Genomic DNA, 19,963 nt, shown 5'->3' on the forward strand with positions numbered 1-19,963 from the left:
TAGCACTGATTTACACAATCTGCGGGGGAAGCAGTGACTGGTAAATAGCATGCACCTTTAAATTGTGGCTTTGAAATATTTATTTATCCAAGATACATATGCACGGTGGCTATGTAAATGACATTAGCACCAGTGGACACAATCAAGTCTAGTTCATATTTCATGCAATGTGTTAACCCAGTTGGGGGAAAGTTAGCAGATAAGTCAGGATTTTGGACATGTTTTAACAGTTGTGATACCACGAAAATCATCTCACCATGAAAGCTCAGCTGTTCTCTCAAGAGAGTTAGTATCCCTACAAAGAAGGTGCATAGCTTCCTCTGGAGAGAAGCACGAAATCATTGGGAGTTACCAGTACACGCATGCATTGAGAGGAAAATACACTCCAAATGCACATAGCTAGTTCTCAGAAGAATAAAAAAACATTGCTTTCTTTGTTTCAACAGACAATATTTTGTTCTCTCTTGTCACTCTTCAAATCCACTCCCTCTCACTCTGGTTCCCAGAGGCTAATTTTTTTCATAGGGAAGAAGGTTCCCTCTGCCCCCAGCTCCCATAATTCCCATCAGCACTTTCCACACTCAGCTTTGTTTAAAGATCAAGCAAAGCTTAGTTTGTTCACCATTACTTTAACCAACTGGCAATCAGAAAAACTGACCAAATGGAGATGGTGCAGATTTTATAGTCATTATCAGTGGCATCTCTGGGGGGGCGTGGGGGAAGGTCTAGTGCATCAATATACTGTACTACATCAATCCAAGGTGGAGAATTCTGGAACAAGTAGTATAAGGTTGGAATGGGCTGGATAGATGTGAGCTGCAATGAAGGTGTGGAATGGGGAAGCTTGTATGGTGCCTACCCATGCTATCCAACACGTGTGTTAGAATATCTCTACAGTGCTGGAGTCTAAACTCTTAAAATATAAGGAGGGAAACAGTCTTGCATGGATTATTTAATGTTATCTTAAGACATTAGGGTGGCATTTGTGAATGGGATATCTGTAGATGAATTTAGAATAAAATACACAATGGTTGATTCAGCGCTGGGCTTCAGAGACATCTGCTGACATAATGCAGGTCACAGGGCTGCCAGCAACGGGTCATTCAGCTAGAGAGGGCTTGCTGCAGCGCAGTGCACCCATATCCCACTCTTTAACAGGGCACACCCAGCTGGCCATCACAGTTCTAACAGAGGATGAGCTGGCAGGGGAGGGGGCATCCAGAGAATGAGCTGACTCACTGCAACACCCATTTGGCCTCCACCCGTAGAGCATCTATCCTTTAAAGGCACCCACCTCTGCTGGCGCTCACAGGGAGTGTGGCAGTAGACGCACCAACTTTCCTCCACGTTGGTCAAATCTCTCCTGGGGCACAGCATTTGCCACTGCTGCGGGGCTACACTGAGCTAGTCTGGATTATTACTGTAATGAGTTCATCATGGGATTATGTCTTAACATTCAGACAGCAGCTGATGGAGAATGAGGCTGCCCACTTATTAAGGACGACAGCATATTACATGGGTCACATTGTGGCAGCCACAACTAGCCAAAGGTCTTAAGATCCCTGGTTTAAAGGCCAAGGCATTCTCCATAAGGGTCTTCAATTCTGGAGTGTACTTCGCCCACTGACCTGCCACAGCCTTGATTTGATTTCCTTTAAAACTTTAGAAGGCCTTTTCTCTCAGGCTTTTTCTGAGCTAGGGACCATGGAGAGAAAGGGGAGATAGTGCTGAGTTAATGGGAGGGTGTAGTGGAATAATTGCATTCTTGGGTATTTCCGGGGGGTTGTAGTTTAATGACAATGATGCAAAGTGATAGGACTGGTTATTTATAGCAAAGGCATCTGCCCACAGCTTTGGATGGGTAAATTTATAAAGAACTCTAAATTAATTGATGAAATAATAGATTTTAGTTAGCTATATTTTTTCTAGCATTAGCCACCGGGGAAAAATATGAGGAATATTCCAAGATGCATGCACAAAGATGCTTTGGATCCGCACCTAGATTTTTCCATAGTGCTAAGCACCTACTGATTTCATTTAGCATTGCAAATGCTCAGCACTTCTGAATCTCATACTTTTCTAATCACAGTCCAGATATAAGGGGATTAAGAAGCGTACAGTTCACCCACTACAAATGACACCTAGAAATAATACTGAAGTTCATTTTGGATTCTACCCTAGCAAGGTGGGACAAACTGAGCAGGCAACATACATGCTCTTAACAGAAATGCCACATTCTGATCCTATCACAGAGATACACAAGAACTGCTCCCACTGGATAAGTGACTGTAAAACACCATTTGTAAATCAGTAGCAAAAGAAAGAAAGTTCTCTAAAGAACTCCCTCTCCAGAAAGCCCAGATCTGAGCTTTTCTTTTGTCTCAGAATTGTTTTACTTTCTGGAGCCAATTCTTTTCCTCATTCATATAACAATGAGATCTTACAGTACAGACAGCTTCATGCATCATTTCATTGCTGTGACTAAAAGGTAACTGAGTCTTAGTGTGAAATCCTGGTGCTTTCCCTATCAAGGGATTGAAACCACTGGGGTCCTTAATTTAAAACTGGAACTAAAAGGTTCTTCAGATGGGCTGCAAATAGCTTCAAAACATTATTACAGAATTTTTGCACATGGCATTAATTTTATAAGGACAGGTTTCAGAGTAGCAGCCGTGTTAATCTGTATCCGTAAAAAGAAAAGGAGTACTTGCGGCACCTTAGAGACTCACAAATTTATTAGTTAGTCTCTAAGGTGCCACAAGTACTCCTTTTCATTTTATAAGCAAAGGGAGACATTGAAGACTACAACAGAGCGGCAAGCTTGGAAATAAAGCATTAGACCCCCCAATTTAAGCACCTACTTAAATCCATTCCTACTGAGGGCAGCTCTTAAATATGTGCTTAACTTGAAACATTGATTTCAGTCAGATTTAAGCACTGTTTAAAATTAAGCATGTGATTAAATGCCATCCTGAACAGGGATATTTTATTGAATCAGGGGTCATAGGCTATTATTGCTGCTAAGTTGAAAAGGGCCTTGTTCGTATGGGTCACAAGGACCTGGGAAGAGAGACCTCTGCTGCTAGCCACAGTCTGTTTTCAAATCCAAGGAGGATCTTGTTACGCATTTTTTTTATTATTATTATTTAAACATTCTGGTGTAGGTACTGATATGGCCCCATCACTGTAGCATGTTACCCTCACGACATCCCTGTGAGGTGGGAAAGTGCTAGTTTCCCCATTGTGTAGCTGGGGAACTGGGGTGCATGGAAATTGAGTGACTCACCCAAGTTCATAGTTCAATCAGTTAGAAAGACATTTCTTCTGGCCTCCTGTTGTGCAACTAACGTGCACTTGTTGGGCTAAAAATTCCAACACTCACACACCTAATTTTAGTGGCTGAACATATGTTTGTGTGCAAGCATACTTGCACACATGCGGGTAGTAGATTATTGAAAAGTGTTAGCAAGTATTTTGCAGGTGTCAGTACGTACACCAGTGTTTGCACCTGAACACTGCATTGCATTAATGGACCAACATTTCAATTCCTAAAATCCAGGTTCCCTTGACATACAGGGCTAGATTCACAAAGAGACATAGGTGTGGCGGTGAGCAGTGTCACCATGCCTAACTTTTAGGTGTCTAGAAAAATCACTGGGATTCACAAAGCCTGTGTTAGGCACTCAAGGTTTCTATACAATAAATGGAGGGTGATAAGTGCCTAAGAATGTGATTCACAAAAGCCAGAACACTAGGCCCCTCCCAACCGAAACTAGCCAATGGGAAATGCCAAAGAGAGGGGTGTGTCCTAAAGCTTGTCAGGGAATTCAGCTGTGAATCCTCTGGTGGAGTCTGGCACCTAGGGAATTTCTTGCCACTGCTGCCACCACCTCCTGAGAACTCTTAATCCAGTGGTTAGGGCACTCACTTAGGATGTGAGAGATCCCTGGCAGTTCAAGTAAACTCTCTCCACCTGACGGGAGATCTGCCACCTCTCAGGTGAGTGCCCTAACCTCTGGGCTATAGATATTCTGATGTGGGGCTACCTCAGTCTCTCCTGTTGAAGTTGTTCCCCTGTGGATAAATAATTAGTTACTAGTGCAGGAGGACTGGATCCTGCCTCTCCCACAGCCTGGGGATGCTCTAACCACCAACTATAAATAAAGTCATTCTCATACATATATGCTCACTCTTTCTGGCCCAAAACCCCTTTTCTTAATCCAAAGCAGAACAACTTTCCAGGTGAATACCTGAACTACTGGGCTAAAAGTTATGAGGAAGGTCCCCTTCCCCCGAGCATAGCTAATGGATCTGGCCCCACAAGTGAGTTAGGTAGAGGAATACCAGTCTTCCCCAGTTTGTGAATCACTCTATGGCTTAGGCATCCAGATGCCTACAGTGAGGCAGCATTGCGCATGCTCAGACGCAGACACGGAGGCAGACAGGGAATTTTCACTGAAAAAACTTGGGCACTGATTGAGTTTAGGCACACACAGGGTTCGGCGGCAGCCGAGTGCATGGTTTTGTGAAAACCACTGATGCCTGATTCTCGGATTTAGGAACCTAACTCCCTTTGTGAATGTAGCCCACAGGTGTGTATGTGAGGCACAATAAACCACCACAATTTTCAACAGCACAGAAGCTACTCTTAAGTTGCTGAGGATTCAGCTCTATATTTACTTAACAGAGCCAAATCATCCATTGGTGTAAACTAACATAATTCCATTGGTCTCAATGAAGTTATTCTGTTTTACCCCAACTAAGGAGCTGGCCCACAGTTGTAAATCCTCAATAAATGTCTAATAGTAACAGATATTGTCTTTTACATTTTTAATCCAGTGACACTAACTGCTTCGTTCAATGTAAATGAAGTATATTTGAGAACTTTAAGATTTATTAAATCTTTTAGTGGCAACTGGAAGAAAAGGATGCTGCATCTGGATTTCCACTTTACTCACAGTTTCCAGATAAAACTCTCCGATACAGAGAGTTTGAGAGAGCAGAAATTTCAGAGGGATTATAGCTGTCCACGGGAACAAAGGTTCACAATACATGTTCCTATTACAAGCTGGGACACCAATTACATCCAGAGAGTGGGTCAAGCAGTATGAACAGGCCCAACCCATCGCTGTTGAAAATGGATTCAGCGCCACGCCAGTGGTAAATATGACGTCACAGGCTTCACCAGCCTTTAAAAAAGGTTCACAAGAAAAGCTTTCTGTTGCCGTGCAGCTTGCTCTAAGTGTCCTCAGTAACTTCACACAGAGTAACAGGAAACATAGGCGCTGAGTTTTCTTTTTCCGTGGGGGTACTCCACCCCAAGGCCCTGCCCAAACTCCGCCCCCTCCCCCAAAGCCATGTCCTCGCTCCGCCTCTTCCTGCTCCCGCTCCACCCCTTCCCCTGAGTTTCCACCCTCACTTCACCTCTTCCTGCCCTCCCTCCGCCATCGCTCGCCTCTTCCTGCCCTGCTCTAGCCCCATCCCCGAGGCCCCACCCTACCGCGGCTCCCTGCTCTCCCCCAAACGCATCCCTCCCAGCCACCAAACAGCTGATTGGTGGCAGCTGCCTGAACAGCTGTGGCCGGTGAGTGCTGAGCACACTTTTTTTTTTCCTGTGGGTGCTCCAGCCCCACAGCACCCATGGAGTTGGCACCGATGACAGGAAATATCCCATTTGCCACAGTGGGGAAGAGTATGCATAATCACTGGGCCTCAGTTATATTATGAAATGATTAGGCACTTTGCAAAGTACAGATAAAGTAATTCCTTACTAAGGGTATGGCTACACTTGCAGATGTAGAGCGCTTTGAGTTAAACCCACCTTCGGAGAGCGTAGCAGGGAAAGCGCTGCAGTCTGTGCACACTGACAGCTACAAGTGCACTGGCGTGGCCACATTAGCAGCTCTTGCAACGCCACAGAGAGCAGTGCATTGTGGTAGCTATCCCAGCATGCAAGTGGTTGCAATGGGGTGGAGTGTGACAAGGAGTGTGTTGTGTGTATGTGGGGGGAGAGAGAGTGGGTTTTTGGGGGGCCTGAGAGCATTTCAGCATGCTGTCTTGTAAGTAAGTTCAGACAGAAACAGACCACCCTCTCCCCCCCACCTCTCTCTCTCTCCCACACAGCATTCCACACGAATGGTTGCTTTGTCTCAGGGCAGATAAGCAGCTGGCTCCCAGAAACTGAGCTTTCAAAGGGCATATCTGCATTCTGACAGTGAGTTCAAAACAATGAAATGAGTGGCCACTTGACTTAAGGGGATTATGGGATGTTTCCGAGGCTAATCAGAGCGCAGTAAAGCAACACCTCATCCACACTGGCACTGCGGAGCTCCAGCAGGAGCGCAGCAAACATTATTCCACTCGCCGAGGTGGAGTACCAGCAGTGCTGTGGCCGCGGCGTCAGAGCACTCTACGTGCCTTGCCAGTGTGGACGGGTAGTGAGCTAGTGCGCCCGGGGCTCCTTTTTTGCGCTGTAACTCGCAAGTGTAGCCAAGGCCAAGGGTAGAGGGGTATTCTGTTTGTTCAGGGCTTACCGTAGGATGCGTGCATTTAGATGATTAGCAGTTATTTGAGGTGATATGTCATGAACTCAGAGTATACACATTTGCCATTAAAGCAGAGGCATTTTGAATTTGTGCTGTTTGTATTTAATGTCTGATGCACTGTAACTTGCTGGCGACTATCCCAGAACCTTTCAAGGAAGAATACATGGATGTTTGCGGTAATTTATTGGCGACTGTTTGCAAACCCCTGAGAAATGAAATTCTTCACTTCACATTTTAATTTCTTGCTAAATAATTTTAATTAATGATAAATAGAAGCTGTGGTTATATGCACAGTGAACTGCCCAAATTTTGGGAATTGATATATTCATTTGGCCATTTCTTCATATACGTTGGGAAAATTCCATCCAGACTTGTGGTCCCTGTGCTTCTTTCTCTTTCTCCCCTTCAGAGCAGAGCCTGGTTTGTTAATTTATGTAACTTGTAAAGCTGTCAGTGTAGACAGATGTTATCTCAGGAATGTCCTACCTGATTAATTTCTTCTGATAGCCAAAGGCTTTTTGCATATGATTGTCCCAAAATCAAATAAGCAAAGAGAAAAAGTGTGGGGTCTCAGGCCTGTGCAGCCTCCTCCAATGCCAGAATGTATGTTCCTGTTCACTGAGATTATTTGTGAATTAGAATTTCTTTTTAAAGCTGAACCCTTTCTCTACACATCTTCCCTAGACTTTTGCATCTACTTCTGTTTTGAGAAATAGCTTAAGTCTACCTTCTTCCTAGATCTTTGTATCTAAGGCCAATTCAAAGTCAATACTTTTGCTGTAAAGAAAGGGTTTTTTTTTTTCACTTCTGAAGCAATTTTCATATATACATAATACTTAGTAAGGATTTTTTAAATATAAAGATATAGATAAGAGATTAAGTGACAAAAGTTCAGTGCTGTGTAATGATAGAGAACACATGCTTTGTCTAGAAGTACCCCCTCCTTTGCACAGGATGGCTCTTCTCTTTTTATATCCACTGCTACAGTACTAAAGTAATTATGAAATAATGGGCTAGTTGTGATAACCATTCTAGGAACCTGTCTATTAAACATGGCCCAATTATTATGACATTGAGGTCAACCATGAAATATTATTGCAAATATACAGAAAATTATTTTGCTACTGATCTACTCTATATTCTACAACCGTCTCTTCATAATAACTTAGGGTAACTTCAAGGCTGGATATTCATATGCTTCGAGTTTCCTGTTTTAAGATATAGCTCTGACTATCAAACCTTTCACATTTTTTTAAAAATCACAGCGAAGATTGTTTCTAGTATTTACTTGTTATATTTCTTTGCAGAGGAAGTGCCAGATATTTTTATAGAGTTTTTACCTGGGGCATGACTTATGGATTTTGAAAATGCAAATATTATACCCAAAAAACTTCCACTAGATTTGATTTCTTTGAGATTATGTAATGAGTAGTGAACTGTAAACAGTAGCACATAAACACAGCATCAAATTTCAAACAATGAATGCAATTTTTAGAGATATACACCTTATTCCGATATCTCACATAAATAGTATAAATAAATAAAGAGTGCTGTGAGATCAGATTTGGTGTATGGATTGCAGTTGTCAGATATACAAATTTAATTTAGGGTAGCCCAACCTTTAAAAGTTCATTGAAGGAATTGCTGTATTTGTATTACTTCTTCTCTGTATTGTACTTCTTTCAATCTGTATTGATTGCCAACTCTAAAAATATTATATTTAAAGTGTCATTTACCATGTGGGTCCTGTTATTAGGACTGAAAATCTAGCAACACTGCACTGAACTCAATTCCCTGGAACCATTTGGTATGCACAGGGGGTAGGATAACAGTGAAGTCATTAGCAATTTATTTACATATTTTACGTGACATGTTATGCAAATGCTATGAGAGATACACAGGGATTATATCAAATTGTGCTAATCTGCCTCAGGGCAGTTTTAAACAAGAACAAAGGATAAAACCCAACCTGGAAGCCGAGAAAGCATGTAAATGGTGATATAATCTATTCTTTCGGCTGCAAGGTTACTACAATGCCTATAAATATTCCTTAGTGTTCCACAGAGCCTTTGTTTGGAAGCCCTAATATATTCCTAATTTAAAGGATTTTATTTGAAGCCATTCTCTAATCAGATTTCAACATGTAACATGGCTGTATTCCTGTCACATTTCAAGTCTGAGAATTTCTTATTAGCCCTGGTGTGTCCCTAAGAACCCCCTCAATGCCAACTGGCAAAGAGTTCGCTGTTCCGTAACAGCAATGCCTATCATGCCTGACAAACTCACTACAGCCCAACATGCTGGTATTTGATAAAAAAAAATATGGCGTAAGGTATCTATTAAAAGCTTAGATCACATTGATCATCATAATCTTTGCGAGATGTATATATGGATGTATTTAGGAAGTTGTGTATAAGTATTAAATGTATTAAATCTGTATGTTAAAACTCAACCAGACAAACAGATTTCTCCCACACAGGAGATGACATGTATAACTCTCTGTAATATGTAAATTAAGCATTGTGGTAAGTCAACATAATGGAAGTCCGTTTGTATACGGAAACACAGAAGTAGGGGAACCAAAGAACCTTGGGGGTTATCCTTTGGGTGTCAAAACAATGAGTCTGGGAAAATATAAGGAGAAACAAAAAGACATTTGTCATCCATTTACTGAGGAAAACCCTTGTAAAGCATGGGGATATTCATGAAAACTTAGATACTGGTTTTCACTGAAAACCAGCAGCTCTGTCAAAGACTGAATCCTTGGGAGAAATCTACTTTATAAAATAGGAATATTAATAAATGCAGATCTAGGATTGCATTTTATGTTTTATTTTATATGTGTAACCAGTTCTGTTTCCACTTCTTATCCTTACTAACTCTCTTAAATCTCAACCTTTATTAATAACCTTATTTTTGTTTCAGAGGAACAGCCGTGTTAGTCTGTATTCGCAAAAAGAAAAGGAGTACTTGTGGCACCTTAGAGACTAACCAATTTATTTGAGCATGAGCTTTCGTGAGCTACAGCTCACTTCATCAGATGTATACCGTGGAAACTGCAGCAGACTTTATATACACACAGAGAATATGAAACAATACCTCCTCCCACCCCACTGTCCTGCTGGTAATAGCTTATCTAAAGTGATCAACAGGTGGGCCATTTCCAGCACAAATCCAGGTTTTCTCATTCTTTTACGTAAAAGAATAAATGGACACAAATCAGATGTCAAGAATTATAACATTCATAAACCAGTCGGAGAACACTTCTATCTCTCTGGTCACGCAATCACAGACATGAAGGTCGCTATCTTAAAACAAAAAAACTTCAAATCCAGACTCCAGCGAGAAACTGCTGAATTGGAATTCATTTGCAAATTGGATACTATTAATTTAGGCTTAAATAGAGACTGGGAGTGGCTAAGTCATTATGCAAGGTAGCCTGTTTCCTCTTGTTTTTTCCTACCCCCCCCCCCCAGATGTTCTGGTTTAACTTGGATTTAAACTTGGAGAGTGGTCAGTTTAGATGAGCTATTACCAGCAGGAGAGTGAGTTTGTGTGTGTATGGGGGTGGGGGGGATGTGAGAAAACCTGGATCTATGCAGGAAATAGCCCGACTTGATTATGTAAAGAGTTGTCACTTTGGATGGGCTATCACCAGCAGGAGAGTGAATTTGTGTGGGGGGGTGGAGGGTGAGAAAACCTGGATTTGTGCTGGAAATGGCCCACCTGTTGATCACTTTAGATAAGCTATTACCAGCAGGACAGTGGGGTGGGAGGAGGTATTGTTTCATATTCTCTGTGTGTATATAAAGTCTGCTGCAGTTTCCACGGTATACATCTGATGAAGTGAGCTGTAGCTCACGAAAGCTCATGCTCAAATAAATTGGTTAGTCTCTAAGGTGCCACAAGTACTCCTTTTCTTATTTTTGTTTTTGCTATAAGTAGATTACAGTGATGTGTTGTTATAAATAACCTGATTCTGAGTTGTACCAGTCAAGCTGCATATACTGGCTCTTTGGGGACAGCTTACCTGGCAATTTCTGCGAGTGTCTAGTGACAGGGGCTAGATACTATAGTGCAGGGGTGGTTAACCTATGGCTCCGGAGCCACATCTGGCTCTTCAGAGGTTAATATGCAGCTCATTGCATAGGTGCCGACTCCGAGGCTGGAGCTACAGATGCTAACTTTCCAATGTGCTGTGGGGGCTCACTGCTCAACCCCCTGCTCTGCCCCAGGTCCTGCCACCAGGCCACCCCTTTCCCCAAGACCCCTGCCCCTTTCCTTGAGCCTGCCATGCCCTCGCTCCTCCCCCATCCCCATCAGAGCCTCCTGCACACTGCAAAACAGCTGATTACAGCAGGTGGGAGGCGTGGGGAGGGAGGGGGAGGTGCTGATTGGCAGGGCTGCTGGTGGGCGGAAGGCGCTGGGGGCTGGAGGAGGGTAGCGGATGGGGGGTTGCTGACATATTACTGTGGCTCTTTGGCAATGTTCATTGGTAAATTCTGGTTCCTTCTCAGACTCAGGTTGGCCACCCCTGCTATAGGGGGTGACTACCCCACACTCACCCTGCAGGGTTTAATGCGGGCCACATGGGCCAATTAACTCATTAGGCAGCTGGTTAAGGAGGCCCAGTTGGGCAGGAATAGGCAGGGCCTATAAAGCCCTGCAGCTGAAAGGAAAATGGGCTGCAGGGAGACAGCAGACACTCCTAGGAGAAAGGGAGGAGTGAGTGGAGACTGAAGTAACTCCCTGGGAAGAGGCTTAGGAACTGGTAGGCCCAGGAAGAGAAGGGAACCAGTGGTAGGAAGAAGCCCAGGAATAGAACAGTGAGGCCAGAGAGAGAAGGCCCAGACAGCTGAGCTAAAGATGCCTGGGCTGGAACCCGGAGAAGAGGGCAGGCCTGGGTTCCCCTACCAGCCACTGGCCGAGTGGCACCAAGGCAGTGAGTGGGAAGACTGCCTAGGACTAGTGAGGAGCCCACCTCTCCTGGAAGGGGGGAACATGGATAGTGACATGGCCAGAGGGCCGTGCCATGCAGAGGACATTGCAGTTCCTGGAGCTGAGAGAGGGGCTGCGAGTGGACAGCAGAGACAAAGTGACAGTGTACAAACCGTAGACAGAGGGACATTGGCCGCAAGCTAATCCCAAGTGTATCAGGAGGAGGTGCCAGTCTAGCAGTGAGTGGTTCACTGCATGACATGGACACTTCTGGGAGTTCAGGGACTAGAGTAGATCAAGCAGGGGCTGGGAGAGCCTTGAGCAGAGTGCTGGAGTGGCTGAAGGGCAGGCAGTGTCAGGGAGCTGACATCTGGCTACTACAAGAAAGACTCCCTCTCATTGTGGGGCGGAGAGAGGAGGATAACATGGTGACCTAGTCTTGGGCACCCTGAGAAAGTGTCACACCAGGTTTATAACGAATATAATCATTTTGGACTGAAATGTATAGTGTTTGTAGCAGAGAACCATTCTTTTGTTGGAAGAAAGGAGGAGAAAAAATGAGAACACTTTTTTTTCTCATTGCGCTAACAAAAACATCCTGAATTAAGAAATACGTTGGCAAACGCTTTACTTTTTCATAGCAGTTTGCTAGGCCAAAGAGTTGAATTCCATTGTACTCAGTGGAGAAACCCTAATTAATCCAGATTTCCTGCAGACAACCAGAAAGGTCGGATCAGTATTGGGAGCCAATCTGATCAGAATGGATAAAACACAGCATACATTGCTTTAGATACAGTACATTTGCACTGGGATCAGATTTAATCTGAGACTCACGTGAAATCTGGATAGAAAACTCAGTAAGAGATCAGGGTCTCCTGTCAGCCTCTATTAAAATCAAATCAGCTCCTTTTTGTCTTTTGTGTACATTTCCGTCAGCGCTGACTCCAGTCTGGGAATAGGAGACACATAGCTGATTATGTTTCACTGGCCTCCAAATGTGATCAGTTTGGTCCCAGCATTTAATACAAACTAAACAAAAGAAATGTGGCCTACATTTCCAAAAAATGGTAGTGGTTTTGGCTGCTTACATTTTGGGGTGCCTTAAAGCAGCCTGGTTTTCAGAGGGTTGTTGCTAAGCACTTTCTAAAAGACAGGCTCCTTTAAAGTTGGGCAGGCAAAAATTGAGGTTACCATAATGGTCAGTCACTTTTGAAAATGAAGGCCTATATGTGTCCAGTTTCAAATCAAATTGTACTAAGGTCTCAGCTGCTGAAGTTTAATTGCAAATATTATTTTCAGTGCCGACCCTAAAAAAAAAAAAAAATCAGAAAAAACTCATGTCTCTCCTTGCACAAACTGCAATTAAATGGGAATTCCATAGGTTGAAGGGCTTGCAGAATCAGACCCATAATTTGCTAATTATTTAAGAAAAATATTCAGCAAAACACATAAGAATACATGTATACTGAATATGTAATGTAGGATAAGAGTACTAAGAGAATTCATAATCTGAGTTAAACGTTTCATTAGATTAGCTGTTAAAATCTACAGCGATGACCACTTAGAAGAACTGAGCTAGACACTCAAGATACCTCCTCCACCAAACAGTACTATTTCAGTGGGCAGCATTGTGCTTATTTCTTCAAGGTCGTGGCTGGACCTTCTGTTTAGTGCATCCTCATCATTATTAGTTTGTGTCATTAACTTAACACTCTTTTACTTTAGCATTTGATGGATGGATTGTACCAAAGGGGGCGGGGGAGGGGAGGGGAAGAGACACATAATCCAGAGATGCACACTTTGTTATACTACATTTAAAAATGCTAAACCACGATAATGTTCCCCATCTACATAATGGAAATCGGTCAGATGTTCACATCTAAAAAAACCCAAACAAACAAAAAACAGCTGCACATACAGGTGTTTGTGCCAGATGCTTCCCTAAGTACAATGTGATAGAAGTAATTATCCCCCACTCAACACAGAACAATCCTAAAACAGGACGTTTAAAGGCATGCGAGAATTTAGGAATCCTATGCCTTACATGCAAAATAATACTTTAGGGTGAAGTTGAAAACCATCTGTCCTTAACATACATAATTTCAGGTGCCTGTGTTTTCATTTGTGAATATTAACAGGCTGAAGCCAGCTTAATCAAACAGACTGAAAATGATTAAGGTTCCAAATTCTCCTATCCTTAGTTGTGCTGGGTAATTCCTTGCTCTGCAGTTAGTCCCATTGATTCCGGCATGGGTAATGGTATCTGAATCTGAACTTGATAAGCAATCAAAGGCATCTGTGAGAAGTGTACAGCAAACACCTGGAATTAAGAACATGTACAGTGTCTCTTCCTACCTTTGGACTTTCTGTCACGGTAGCTCCTGCCTCGATAATGATGTCCAGTGTCTGTGTACAGATTTTCGAGATCTTCCTGCCACGATTCAGGATTAAAGTATTTGAGCAGCTCCTCCACGGTGTCAAATCCAGCGATGGTCTGGTCTAGTGCTTCCGCAGTGAGGGTAGGGTCGGTCACTGATGGAGAGGGATAGGATACCCCCTAAGAGTGACATACAGCTCAGTGTACTTTGAAAAATTACAGCACCACTCAATACAACTGTCAATAGTTACAGAGAGATTTTTCTCATAGCTGACTCACACAGAATATCCAGGCAAGACCCCAAATTGGACTGAGATTCTGTCTTTTGACACAGTGACCTTACTCCTGGTATTGTTAATCACCCTCGACCATCTTTTGAGCTCCTTGCACTGAGCCAGATGGCTTCATGCCCCGGCATGTGCCAGGAGGCCAGGGAGAAAAGCACTGCCCACCTTTCCAAGCAAGGACAGGTGCTGCCAGGTGGATGGAGGAGTGAGCCGGTCTAATGCTGCTGGACAGTGCTAGCCATTCCAAAGGGGGCCAGGAAGGGTGGGAAGAAGGCAGAGCTACATCCTGCCCTTCACACCAGCCAGCATGTACGTTATGTTCCTATACAGGGTGTGGCACGAGCTGCTTTTCTCTTGCCTCCAAAGTAAGGCAGTACCTAAAAGGTGTAGTCCTTTCCTCAGTTTGCATGGAGACAAAAATCTCATTGAAGTATCTACAGATATATGGCACTCATTACCATAGCATCTGAGTGCTTCACAGGCTTTAAAGGTATTTATCCTCACAGCACCCCTGTGAGGTAGATCCCCACTGTACAATAAGGAATTAAGGCACAAAGAGACCAAGGCAACTCTCCCAAGGTCACACAGGAAGTCTGCAGCAAAGCAAGGAACCTATCCCAAGGCTCAAGCTAATACTCTAACCACGGACAATCTTTCCTCTTCTTGGAGCGTTAACATAAGCAAGGCCTAAACAAAGACTTCAAGGTTTGGCCCTTTGAAATGAAGAATTAACTCTGGTTTTCAAATGTTTATAAACGAGAATTTGGAAAAAAAATACTGAAGGAAATTAGAAAACTGTAATGTAAGGGTCTACACAATGTAAGTGGTGAAACACACACATCGAAGAGGGATTAATATTTCTAAGCATTTAGGAACATATACTACCCATAGACCATGTCTATGTGGGGGACTATCAGGAAAGCTAAGGCAAATCAACTGAGGGTGTGAAGTCAATGCACATAAATTAAATCCCATGTGGATGCTCTCACTCACCAGGAGTAAAGTGGCCTCAGTTCTCTCCTGAATGAGAGCATCCACATGGGGGTCACCATACCACTTCAATTAACGTGCACTGACTTTGCACCTTAAATTGATTTGCCTTAGGTTTCCTGAATGACACATGTAGATAAGGCCTTAGATCAGTGGTGGACAACCACAGCTCCCATTGGCCGGGAACGGCAAACCGTGACCACTGGGAGCTGCAGGGGGCTGTGCCTGCGGATGGTCAACGTCCGCAAAATATCTTGTGGCCCGCAATCAGCTTATCCTGACGGGCTGCATGTGGTCCATGGGCCACAGGTTGCACACCACAGCCTTAGATGCATACACATCTATTGAGTTCAGTTGGAGTTAAGTCACCTCTAAGGATAGAACTGACCTTTAATAACTAATGTGCATTTATAGAGAAGAGTTTTACTTTTACTGTAGCAAAATTTCTAAAGTCCTAATTTCAATTCCCAAATATTCAATATCCTAATATCATCTTCCCCCCAAACTACCCTCAAATTTCCTAATTTCTGTGTAAAATATACTCAAGAAAGAACTGATTGCAGATGTGTCATTCTCTAAAGACATATTAAATCACCTGCTGACAATGTATAACAGCATAGGATATAAATTCAGGAAAACTCAGACTTTTATTTTCTCAGTTAAAACACTGAAATTGACAGAAAAATGAAAGAAAAGAATCCCTCTGTCCTCTAAAGGGTATGTCTATACTGCAATCATGGGGCGTGACTGCAGCTTGAATAGACATACCTGATTAAAGCTAGTTCAGGTCCCAGAGCAGTGAATCCACAGTAGTGCGCATTTCAGTGCAGGCTAGCCACACGAGCAATTACCCATGGTTCCAGGTGGGCTTGTATGGCCCATGCTGAAGTGTGCATTGCCATGGCTTCACAGCTCAAGTACCCAAGCTAGCTCAGGTATGTCTACTCAAGCTACAATCACATCCCACGATTACAGCACAGACATACCCACAGAGACATACAGCACTTGAATTCCCCACCAGAAGGTCAATTTTAGCCTGATCCTGCAAATGCTTCCACGTGTAACTCTATAAATCTATGCAAGTTGCACTGCTCCGGTGAGTAGTCCCACTGGACTCAGTGGCCTATTAACCTGAGTAAAACTGTTTAGTTTTACTAAAAATCCAGTCTACTTAAATATAACTTTGTCTTCACCAGAAAATGTTGCCATAGTCTTTAGAGTCCTTGATATTTTACTGTATATAATTTGCTACAAATATGGACCTTCCAGATTATCTGACACGAGAAAGAAAAAATAAAAATATCATAATACAGTGCTGACATGAAAAGAAGACTGCAGTTTGCTAATTATCATAACTACATGGGGAGATGAGAATGGGGGTTGTGTTACTAACGTCTGTCTTTTCACATACATGTGAAATAAAGGATCTTTTTTAAACAGTATTGGCCTGGAAATTATTAAGCCTTTAACACAGAACCCATCACAAATAAGTTTCAGTGGGCCCACTTTCATAACCCTTCTACAATCCAGTGTTAAATGAGGCACAATGCAGACGGCTCTAAAAATTCATGACTCATTAAAAGGAAGACACGCAGCAAAGAACCTCTATTGACTTCTAAGTGCCTTGGAATAAAAACATTGCCAAAAAGATGGGAATCGGACCCCCATGAGAACAAAATATCTCACATCAGTAAGCTGAATAAAGTGCTGCTACATAAAACAATGCTATATGAAATTCGGTGTTCTAATCACAGTCGTCATGTACAGTGCTTACATAATCTTTTATGGTTAAAAAAGAAACACACTAAATTATCACTAGGAACCCACTATACAGAGAAATCAGTGAGGCTAGTTACTGGTTTGTAATTATAGCAAAAGAGAAAATCAGTTCCTAAATTCCCGTCAAAGAACAAAGGGAAGGGGGATAGGGAGAAAGACGTGAGGGTGCGGCATAAGTAGCAGAATTGCAAATCGACTGCCTTCTATTCCCATGCCTTCCACTGGAGGAACATCAAACCTACTCAAGTATATATGATCTTGTTGTCCTCTAGAGGCTGGTCCGCAAAGTGGATATAGACACTCTCATGGACTTAATGGACTGCTAATGGAATTAATAGACTATATCCCTTCGCTCAAGTAGGAGCAGCCAGTACTTTTTATGCCAAAAAGGTCAGGGGCTCTATTCAGAAAGGCACACGTACGAGATTTAGATGAGAATTGTGCTGTTTGTATGTGTTTAGCCATACATTTTCTTACATTTTGTGAGAGCCTTGCAGGTCAGATTGTGGATTTGCAGGATATGTCAAACCAATAAAAGCAGGGGGAATTCACACTTTCTTGGGTTTTAAAATCTCTACTCAGGACTTTATAAGGAGTTCAACTCAGTTCACACATACACAAAAAGCCCAACTTTCTCAGAACAATAGGCAACGCAGAGGAATTATTGTAGCTCAGATAACCTATTGGCAGCTATATCATGTGACAGACCAAAAGTAACTTTAAAGCTGCCTCTGTTTTGTCCTGCCAAGAGCTAATTATTAGATTTATGAAAAGCTTGTGCCATCTGGCTTCTGTGACTGAGAGAGGACATAGAAGAACATTACAATGTGAGGGGGGCTCAGAGTTACCCTTCTTGTTAGTTACTTAAACAGTCAACATATTGTGAAAAGAACAGGCGTACTTGTGGCACCTTAGAGACTAACAAATTTATTAGTGCATAAGCTTTTGTGGGCTACAGCCCACTTCATCAGATGCATAGAATGGAATATATATAGTAAGAAGATATATATATATACATACAGATAAGTTGGAAGTTTTTTTCTCCTGCTGATAATAGCTCATCTTAACTAATTAGTCTCTCACAGTTTGTATGGCAACTTCTACCTTCTCTGTATGTATATATATATCTTCTTACTATGTGTTCCATTCTATGCATCCGATGAAGTGGCCTGTGGCCCACAAAAGCTTATGCTCTAATAAATTTGTTAGTCTCTAAGGTGCCACAACTACTCCTGTTCTTTTTGCGGATACAGACTAACATGCTGCTACTCTGAAACATATTGTGAGTTTCATAAGACACACTAGCAGCTCTTTTCTAATCCGAACCAGACCATTAGTTCATTTGGTCTCCATTATGATTCACTGCTAGTCTATCAAATGCATCCGACGAAATGGGTATTCACCCATGAAAGCTTATGGTCCAATACGTCTATAAGGTGCCACAGGACTCTTTGCCGCTTTTACAGATCCAGACTAACATGGCTACTCCTCTGATACTTGCTATTTTATTAGTGATGATGAAGTCTTTCTGTATTTCATGTATTGTATCATGATATACTGAACCACAAGACATGGGGACTGGACATAATGGCTCTGCTGGGTGAAAGATCTCATTCTGGGGTTATTCATGGGCTCCAGCACTTTAGGCTAGAGGTAGATGGCGGATGTGCTGCTCTAAACCTCGTGAGGAAAAGCATGAAGTGTGGTTCAGTGATTTGAGCTCAAACCTGGGAACAGGAAAATGCATATGTGCTTGCCCAAATGTTTTTTTTCTTGCAAGATCTTACAGTGGGTCTTTAGGCTGGTAGGAGCAAAGTATAACTATGCCCATGATTGACAGGTTAAAGTTCTGCCCTACCATGCTGACTGAAGATGCACAGTAGAATTGTGAACCTCTTTATGCTGAAGAATTAGGCATCCCTGAGGTCTCGCCCTGACTCTGTGGTCATGGGCAAATTGCTCATCTTCTCCGCCTCCATTTCCCTAGCTATGAAATAAGGTTATTGATTCTTATTGCCTAACTGTGGTGTGCTCTGTGGGGAAGGAACGAGTGTCTAGTAGCTGTGGCACTGAACTGGACCAAGAGACCTGGGCTCAGCTTCTGGCTCAGCCACAGGCTTCCAGGCCTCAGGTCCCCATCTGTAAAATGGGGATAATGCTTCCCTACCCCATAGGAGTGCTGAGATGATAAACAATTATAATAATTCTGAAGTGCTCTGATACTATGGTGTTAAGGAGCAAATACAACAAATAGAAATAACAATCTGGTGAAGGGCTTTCCAGAGGAAAAGGGCTGTTGATTATTATTTTACATCTTTGGCACTTTACTATGGTGAGGGCAATCACTGTGACAATGTTTTCAGTGTAATTTGATCTCAGGATCACAGCTACCTGATGAGGGAGCTTTTCTCTTCCATTTTCAAAGACAATTTCCCATTTTTTCAAATGACATATTGTGTCAGATAAAAATGCACAAAGCTTTTTTTTAAAAAACAAAACTAAACATGTTAGGAGGAGGAAAAAGAGTGATCATAGAAGGAGAACATGATTTACCAAATACCAGCCTAATATCCTCTGCATGGTAACCTCTAATATGTTTACTAGAGCCAGACCCTCGATAATACTATTACTCAGAATTAGGACTCATACAGCAGATTTAATCCAAGGATCTCAAAGCATTTTACTGTGAAGGATAAGTATTGTAACAGTTTCATCATCATCCAGTGTGTTCCAAGCTTTGACCTAACAGGTCAGTTCCACTCCGATCACTATCTGTCTTGCTACTTGTTATATAAAAGGAGTTGTCAAGTGAATACACACAGAGAGTGTGGGACTGGACAACGCAACATATGGCAGAGGGACTGTACCATTACCAAGTTTGATGCCTGCATTACTCTCCCACATGGTGTGGTCCCAGAGTCTAAGAGTATGTTTACATGGCAATTAAACATAGAATCATAGAATCATAGAATCATAGAATCATAGAATATAAGGGTTGGAAGGGACCCCAGAAGGTCATCTAGTCCAACCCCCTGCTCAAAGCAGGA

The 19,963-nt window shown here is 42.6% G+C and overlaps 1 protein-coding gene across 3 annotated transcripts in view; it reads right to left on the reverse strand.

Moving 5' to 3' along the window:
* PDGFD (platelet derived growth factor D) overlaps positions 1–19,963 on the reverse strand; it is a 196,395-nt gene that overhangs the window by 23,713 nt on the left and 152,719 nt on the right. For all 3 annotated transcript variants that reach the window (XM_048844112.2, XM_048844102.2, XM_048844121.2), the window contains one exon: positions 13,839–14,040. In XM_048844112.2, the coding sequence (XP_048700069.1) occupies positions 13,839–14,040 (202 nt within the window). The remainder of the gene's footprint in view (positions 1–13,838; positions 14,041–19,963) is intronic.

The sequence above is a fragment of the Caretta caretta genome, chromosome 1, assembly GCF_965140235.1.
Source record: "Caretta caretta isolate rCarCar2 chromosome 1, rCarCar1.hap1, whole genome shotgun sequence".
In the NCBI taxonomy this organism is placed as follows: Eukaryota; Metazoa; Chordata; order Testudines; family Cheloniidae; genus Caretta; species Caretta caretta.